The following is an 8,263-nucleotide window of genomic DNA, read 5'->3' as shown; positions in this document are numbered from 1 at the left end:
CTCACGTTTTTTTTTTCCAGATATTAAATACATAACCTACCCGCTCAACCGATTTCATTAGTACGCTTGGTTGGTGCCATCTGTACGAGATTAATACTTTTTGTTATGATAATTGACTCAATATTCAATACTCCTCAATTTCCACTTCATTTAAAATCTTTATTAAAAAGCCAAAATAGTTCAAAAACCATACAATAGACCCCAAACAAAAACAACTGAGGCCAGAACATTTTATACAATAACTTTATGTACACTTTTACACTTAATGAACAAATTATTCAGCCGTTATACAACGGCAGGGCTTGCGCTCTGAAATGGAAGGTGTGGGCGTTGTAATCCTTGTAACGCTCCACTTTGGCTGGTTTTTGGTTATTTTGTGCCGCCCTCCATTGTCCTTAAGCCGCTTCGATCCAGTGTCTCTCCATGGGGAGAGTGGCTTCATGTAGAAAAATAAAACAAAATGTCCACGAAACCTTCCCACGTCTTTCCATTTGTTTTCACAAAACTTTATAGTCCCAGGGAGACAGACTGTCTGAGTTCTGCCCTGCTGTGAAACGGAGGGGAGGAGGGGAGGGCACACAATAAAACTAAACCCCAACAGGGGAAAGGAAAATCAATGCACTAAGTCAACATTTCTCATTAAAATAAAAATCTCCTGCCATATTTCAGCATATTAAAAAAAGAAAAACTTTTCAGTCAGGTTTGGAGACGTAACATAACTTGTTTTCCTTTTTTGAAAACATATATACATCCGTTCATTAATGCAATTCTGATTTGGTTTTCGACACCGTTATGAGCAACCCGCTCATTTGAATAATAATTCCTGCCCCCATCGGGCTGAATGCAACTGACTGTTTGTGTTTGTGTGTGTGCACCTGTGCGTGGCAGGTACGGTCGCAATGGTAATGTGTTTTCAAGCAGCGTGCATGCTGAAAGAAGACATGCACAGGACAATCAAGAGAACAAAAGGCACTGTGGGAAGGGCTGAGTGTGTGAGGGATATTATGGGACGTCCGTGACAAGTACGGTGGTGTTGGGTCAACACAGGCCTTCCACCTAAAACCCTATAATTTCAATGATGTCTAAGCTGTGTGTGTGTGTGTGTGTGTGTGTGTGTGTGTGTGTGTGTGTGTGTGTGTGTGTGTGTGTGTGTGTGTGTGTGTGTGTGTGTGTGTGTGTGTGTGTGTGTGTGTGTGTGTGTGTGTGTGTGTGTGTGTGTGTGTGTGTGTCCGTAGTGTGGGTGTGTTATTCGAGTCCCTGCTCCGAAGACGCAGTTCCCAGTCTCTTGGCTTCCCGCTCAGAAAGTCCAAACACAAAGCTCGGGCGACTGGTGCTAAGGTGGAGGGGTTGATGTTGGGGTTGGGGTTGGGGGGGGGGGGGTCCCCCAGAGGTTATTTGACACAGAGCAGACCTCCGACGTTGGACACAAACTCCTCAAGGCTCTTGAGGAAGGCCACCTTCTGCTTGCGGTCCATGGTTGGGGGGGTGCTGCTGGCAGACAGCTTGTTGAAGGCGTCGGCCAGGCGCTGGTAGATGACGGCGTCTCTCTGCGACGCCAGCAGGGCCTCCACCAGCTCAGAGTACTCCACCTGACAAACAGCAACACCGCGGGTTACAGGACATCGACATAACACACCGGTACACCATCTGTTCTGAGGCGGTGTTCCACTGACCTGGTGGAGGCAGACGAGCGTGTAAAGCGCTTCTCCGGCAGCCACCGTCATCTCCATGCTGTGCTTCTGTAGCACCAGCATGTCAAACACCAGCTGCACAGAGGGTCAAAGGTTAGGGTAGGGGCGAGGTCAGTGTGACCAAGGCCGCTCGACATGTGGATGGTCTGCGTGCGGTGGACCTTGAGGTCGGGCTGTGCCATTCATCGAAATTTGATCGCGATTTTCGAGTAAAACATCTCCAAACTAATTCATCGAGATGAAACTTTTTTTTACGTTACTTTTTTATTTGAAAAATGATTCTGATGATTCTGTTCTGAATTACAAAGTGTTTTTTGGAGCGAAATGTTGAATGATGCATCATGTTTTCAAACTCAAAAAGAATCGTTTGAATAATCGGGATTTCCATATTGACCAAAGTAATGGTGATGAGGTTTTTCCATGACGGAGGAGCCCTACCTTGAGGAAGTGGCGAGTGGCTATGAAGAGCGGGGACTCCTTGTCCTGGTTCTTGGCACACTGCTCTGCCAGCGGGGACAGGGCTTCCAGACACAGTTGGCTGACCTCTGAACTCATCCTGCAGGGCAAAGGTCAAGGTCCGGACACAAGTGATCTGTAGCAGCAGGTACACATGCTAATGGCTATGTAGATACTACCCTGCAGTGGCCTGGGTAAAATGTATCACTTAACTGCGTAGAGGCCTCGTGGAAACGTTGAACCAACCAGAATTTAGCTCCTGATGTCAACACATTTGCAATTTATTGTATGTACCCCTTGTTCCAGATGTTGTATATACCTGTGACAGCTACAGTCTTCATGTCTTAGACTAGCGATCTTAATAGCCTAGAAGACCTAGTCCAGCCTAGCAGCCTTAATAGACAAGTGCTTTAGCCTATCCTAGTAGTCTTGTTTCTGGTAGATGTGAGGATACGAGGTCATTCCTAGCTCCAAGGAGAACATGAGGCTCTTGAAGAGCTCCTCTGGGAGCTGAGGGATCTTCTCTGGAAAGATCTCACAGATGAAGGTAATCAGCTTGTAGTACTGGTTACACAGCGAGGGGAACTGAAACAGAGATGCATGTATAAACATAGTTAGCTGCGGGAGCTAAGGTTAGCTGGTAGAACTACATTAAAGTTAAACAGAAAAGGGTTAATCAAAAGCAGGTTGGACCCATTGTGTGGCAAACAAGTTGAGGGTTAGGATCAATATCTGGATAAAAGTGAACTGGTTTGATCTGGGATTCGTATTTATCCAAAGAGTATTTGAACAGGTTTTTTCTTTGGTTCAAGGAATAATAGAGTCTTAAACACTTGAGACTCTGAGATCGTTACAGTACGTTTTCATTGATTTACAAAACATTCAAATTACTTTGGGCAACCATCTATCCGTTTTCCTTGGAGTGCTACCATCTTCTTTATTCCTAATAAGTGGACTTTATGTTTTAGCTTGTATCATTGATTTAAGTTTAAACTGAGGTGTATTTTACAGTTCAATCTGGGATTAGGGTTATTTCTGAAGTCTGAACAGATGGGATTAGAATAATAGAGTCTTATTTACAAATGTATTTGACCATGTTTAATCTGGGACTATGGCTAGGCTTAGGCTTATCTAAACAGGAATAGAGTCAGGTCAGGTGCAATGAATCAGGTGTAATGGAGCAGGTTTTGGTGTGGGCTGACGATTAGTCTGAGTAGCATCTAAACAGGAATAGAATCCGGTGTAATGGAGCAGGTTTAGTCAGGGCCGTCGATAAGGGGTGAAAGGTGATGACGATTCAGGGGGCCCACAGCCCAGGGGGCCCCCACAAAAAAAAAAAAAAAAAAAATTTTTTTTATTCTAAATTATTATTATATCACCAGCCCATAGTACTACCATAGTACCCCCCCCCCCCCCCCCCCCCCCCCCCCCCCGTCAACAATTGTTCTCCCCGGTCAACAATTGCTCCTTCCCCCCCCCCCCCCCCCCGGTCAACAATTCAGCGCAGGGGGGCCCATCAGTAAATCTTGTCTAGGGGCCCAGGAATTGTAGCAACGGCCCTGGGTTTAGTTTGGGATAAGCATTAGCCTGAGGTGTACCTTGAGCAGGTCCTGAGACATGAGCGGGAGGACGATGTTGACTCCGTACAGGACCACGTCGGCCGCCGACACCGGTCGGGTGGTGGTCCCCGTGCCCTGGTCCTGACCCCGGAACACCTCGTCTACAGACGCACACAAACACACACACGTACAAAAAACAGTCACGCACTAGGCCCAGACGGATGATAGGATTAAGGATGCGCCTGCAGGTGACACTGCAGTCTTTGGAGGTTCGGACCCAGAACCTAGATTGATGGATGATTGCGTAGATGGAAGGTTTGTACCATGGGAGCTGGGGGGGGGGGGGGGGGGGGGGGGGGGCCGGGGGCGCTGACCTGTGTCGCTGAAGTCGATGAACTCCTTGGAGAGCAGGTTGGTGAGCAGCTCCATGATGAGGAGCAGGTCCTGGTACTGGTCCTCCTCCGCAGTGCTCTCCCCCCGCCGCCGGCCCATGTTGTTCTTGGAGTACACCTGCAGCAGCGTCAGGCACGCCTCGTAGAGCCTCATCGACTTAACCTGGGGAGAGAGCGCATCTTAGACTTAGACCAGGGAGAGAGAGCATCTTAAATTTAGACCAGGGAGAGAGCATCTTAGACTTAGACTGGGGAGAGAGAGCATCTTAGACTTAGACCGGGGAGAGAGAGCCTAATGGATTTAACCTGGGGAGAGTGAGACCTACCTCTCCGAGGTAACAGATCTGTTTGTGAGCGACCTCCACAAACACCTCGATGATGAGGTTGATTGTCTCTGGTGTGTTGCGGTATACCTGCGCCACGAGAACACAAACACACGCAAACATACATTAATCCCTTTATTTTCACCCATCTTCATGGTGACAACCGATAAAACATTGTTATGAATCTTACAGGGCTTTGCAGGTCCAGCATTCACAAGATGACTGGAAAGTGACCCCTAACCTCCTTGAAACCATTACACCTTACATTCATATTTTCTTCAACTGATCCCTTTGAGTACATTCAGATTGTCTTAAAGGGGAACAGATAGTGTACCATTTTCTAATATAAGAAATAAAAAAACAGAATGTAAATGCCGGATCCGCAGACATCAATAGTCCAACCCTTGCCTGCTAAAGGATTAAACTAAAAGGTTCCTGTAATAACCGTTGTCGACCACCCCTCTCCACACACCTCCATAAGGCCGATGCAGCTGGACAGGAATTCCATGAGAAAGGAGAAGAGCGCCGCCACGTTGTCGATCTGCGTGGCCTCGGCGATACCGCACAGCGCCTCCAGGGTGGCGGTGATCTCCTGCCGGACCGCCGTCTCCTGGCTGATCTGGGCGAAGTTCTCCTGGTTGATGAGGTTGAGGAAGCGCTGCTGCAGCGGGTGGAGCACCTGGTGGAGGAAGGGAAAGAGAGCGGGTCCGTTTAGACGGCGTGGAGGGTCGGGGGAGGGACAGCTGAAAAGGACTGAAGGGCGGAGGGTCGGCTGAGTGGAAGAGTACGAGAGAAAGAGCGAGAGAGTTAGAGCGAGAGAATTAGAGCGATAGAGTAAGAGCGAGAGAATTAGAGCGATAGAGTAAGAGCGAGAGAGTTAGAGCGAGAGAGTTAGAGCGAGAGAGAGAGTTAGAGCGAGAGCGAGAGCGAGAGCGAGAGAGAGAAAGAGACAGAGACAGAGACTAAGGGGCCACTCACACTAGGGCCGTTTGCCTGTTCCGTGCTGCAGGAAGATTCAGCACGATTCCCCCCCTCCCCACGCCCCCCGCTGGCCCGTGGTCACACTGCTCCCAAAGGCCGTGGCCTGGGCACGATTGCTCCTTCACATACGTCATCACGTCGTAATACGATAAATACGTCATCACCAAGCGTCCTCGCCGCCATAACAACAATGGAGAACAACAACGTGAATGCTGTCGTCGGCCCAAATTTCAAGTAAACACTCGGCTTCACTATCGCACCAACGTAAACCCACTTGTGAACCGATTGCCGCCATTGTTTAAAATGATTGTTGTGGGGAAGAAGGGCATGGACCGATAAAGAAAGAAGGGTCGCGCAAGGACTACGTCATCCAGCTCACGTTGCGTATCCGCGCTTGTGTGTGTGTGTGTCATCTCATTAGCATCTGTACTTTGGCCACGGAACACATCTCCCAAGTGTGCCGTGGCCAAGGGGCTGTTCCGTGCTGGAATACGGACGGGGTGGTCACACTAGCCAAACGTTCTAGACTTTAGTATGCAAATGACCCCGGGCACGGGGACGCGGCCCTAGTGTGAGTGGCCCCAGAGAGAGCACGCAAGAGCGTTGAAGAGAGAGCGACACAGAGAGGAAGACAGAGAGAGACACACAGAGAGAGAGCCCACCTCAGCCCAGTACTGTTGCTTGGTGTCGGCGTCCATGTGAGCGAAGCCGCCCAGGACCAGTGCCTTCATCAGGTTGCGCTGCACCGAGCTGGACAGCAGGTGGAGCGGCGGGCTGCGGCTCGCAAACTGCTTTGCCAGGTTCCACCAGTTCTCACACTGCACCACCATGTTGGCCCTATTGGAGGAAGCGGAACCGTCAGCACTTTCCTGGAAGCTTCAACGTTACAATTTGGATGGAGAACGAACACAAAAATATAGAAAATAAGTTACAACAATGTTTGTTTGATGGACCATTCTTGACTGAATGTGTTCCTTCTTTTTGCTGCTTGTCAGATAATAGAAGAACATTAGATAATAATAGAACATTTCACAGACAACACTTTGGACTCTTGTTACTTGCCGACCATGCCATTCTTTTTTATACTTTATACATTTCACAGATTTAAATGATTATCAGTTAGATAAATCCACCTTGAGCATAACCGTTATTAGTATGTGCTACACATGAACCTCCTAAGATGGCGCAACTTGATTGGCTCGCTATATCGGGATATTGGGCAATATGCCATGATAGAGATCTCACTGTCACGCTTAATATTGCATGACAGTAGTCCTGTCACGCTAATAAGATCAAATAAACCGCTAATAAAAACAATTCATATTCCCCCCACTTATTAAGTGATAAGTAACAGCCAGTAGAGAACCAAGAGCTAACCGGCGCTCCTCACCTCTCCCTCCGCTCCACCAGTGTGACCAAGAGCTCCACCGTGTCATTGGCCAGCTCCGGCTCCGAGCTCCACACCGATAGGTTGCTGATCACCTTCTCCAGCAGGTACCCCACAATCCACTGGGCTCCCTCTGTGTCGGCACCGAAGGCCGTAACCAGAGGTATACTGACCTGGTGGGTCAGATAATACGATTATAATACAGCTTTCAGGCTTCGATATACACCTAGGCAACCTGGGAACTGTTTTTATAATGGCTTGTTGGAGACACACAGGGTTGCATGGGTGACACACCATTTCCAACCCTTTTGCCCGCCTGCTCCTACCTGTTGGTATAGCTTCTCGTCCACCAGCAGGTAGGTTTTGGCCCAGCGACGCAGGAACCACACAATGTCCTTCCCCATCTGGGGACTGAGCAGCGTGGTCAGGCTTGCCCTGGTGGCCCGCGACTCCACCTCAGATGTCCTCAATACTGCAGACAGAAGCCTGGGGAGAGGAGGGAGAGGATTAAAGGAGGAAGAGGTTGGGGGTGAGTGAGTGAGTGAGTGAGTGAGTGAGTGAGTGAGTGAGTGAGTGAGTGAGTGAGTGAGTGAGTGAGTGAGTGAGTGAGTGAGTCAGTGAGTCAGTGAGTGAGTGAGTGAGTGAGTGAGTGAGTGAGTGAGTGGAAGAGGAGAAGTGATATTAGGCGAGGGAGTGGAGAAGAGAGTAAAAGGACAGAGGAGTAGAGCAGAGGATGGGAGAGGGGGGAGAAGTGGTTGGAAAGCATGAGGGAGAATAAAGGAACAAAGCAAGTTGTTCAATTAAGTGCCAAAAAATAAGAAGTTAAACAGAAGGAGTGATGAAAGAGATGTAGGGAGGAATTGGAGCCAATGGAAATAAAGAATGAATGACCCGTAGTGAGAGAATGAGGGAAACAATTGAAGAGGACAGCAAGGAGAAGGGGATGAGTGAAAGGGAGGAGAGGAATGCATGACAGGGAGAAACATAGAGAGGAGAGGAAGGGTGTTGAAACAGAAGGTCAGTGCGATGGTACATGGTGAAGGTTGAGGGAGAAAGGAAAATGTAATTGAGAGGGGACTGTATGAAACCAAAAACCACGACGAGCATCGGAGAATAATAAAGAATATTATCACCACTCAGGGAGAACAGCCTTGACATTAAAAAAAAAACACACACACTGTGTCCACCCCCCCTGCTCTCCTTGCATTTCCTAACAGTTGTGATGTTTTCTCTGGACGTCAGCAGGTTCTTCAGCCTTGACAATGCCTCCTTAACCAATTAAGTATCTTCAGGACATCAGATTGCTCCTAAACTTAGACCTTGTCATTGCGTTCTCCCAGAGAGACCCTGTTACCGTAAGACAATACATAATTAAAGCCCATCTCTGATAACGCCACACCAGCGGTAACTCCACCATCTTTAGGGTCAGGGTGAATGCTAATTGGATTGGGGCCCGGTTACCTTCTGCTTAGTA

The 8,263-nt window shown here is 48.4% G+C and overlaps 1 protein-coding gene across 1 annotated transcript in view; it reads right to left on the bottom strand.

Annotated features, from left to right (window-relative positions):
• Positions 1-226: 226 nt before the first annotated feature.
• xpo4 (exportin 4) overlaps positions 227-8,263 on the bottom strand; it is a 31,384-nt gene continuing 23,347 nt past the window's right edge. The window contains exons 14-24 of the mRNA XM_056580563.1: positions 7,116-7,275; positions 6,793-6,962; positions 6,065-6,239; positions 4,894-5,100; positions 4,425-4,511; positions 4,081-4,261; positions 3,746-3,867; positions 2,602-2,732; positions 2,130-2,247; positions 1,674-1,766; positions 227-1,589 (exon numbers count right to left, since the gene is read on the bottom strand). Of these exons, the coding sequence (XP_056436538.1) occupies positions 1,392-1,589; positions 1,674-1,766; positions 2,130-2,247; positions 2,602-2,732; positions 3,746-3,867; positions 4,081-4,261; positions 4,425-4,511; positions 4,894-5,100; positions 6,065-6,239; positions 6,793-6,962; positions 7,116-7,275 (1,642 nt within the window). The 3' untranslated portion in view covers positions 227-1,391. The remainder of the gene's footprint in view (positions 1,590-1,673; positions 1,767-2,129; positions 2,248-2,601; positions 2,733-3,745; positions 3,868-4,080; positions 4,262-4,424; positions 4,512-4,893; positions 5,101-6,064; positions 6,240-6,792; positions 6,963-7,115; positions 7,276-8,263) is intronic.

The sequence above is a fragment of the Gadus chalcogrammus genome, chromosome 20 (assembly GCF_026213295.1).
Source record: "Gadus chalcogrammus isolate NIFS_2021 chromosome 20, NIFS_Gcha_1.0, whole genome shotgun sequence".
Classification (NCBI taxonomy): Eukaryota; Metazoa; Chordata; class Actinopteri; order Gadiformes; family Gadidae; genus Gadus; species Gadus chalcogrammus.
This window is presented reverse-complemented; position numbering and strand designations above follow the sequence as displayed.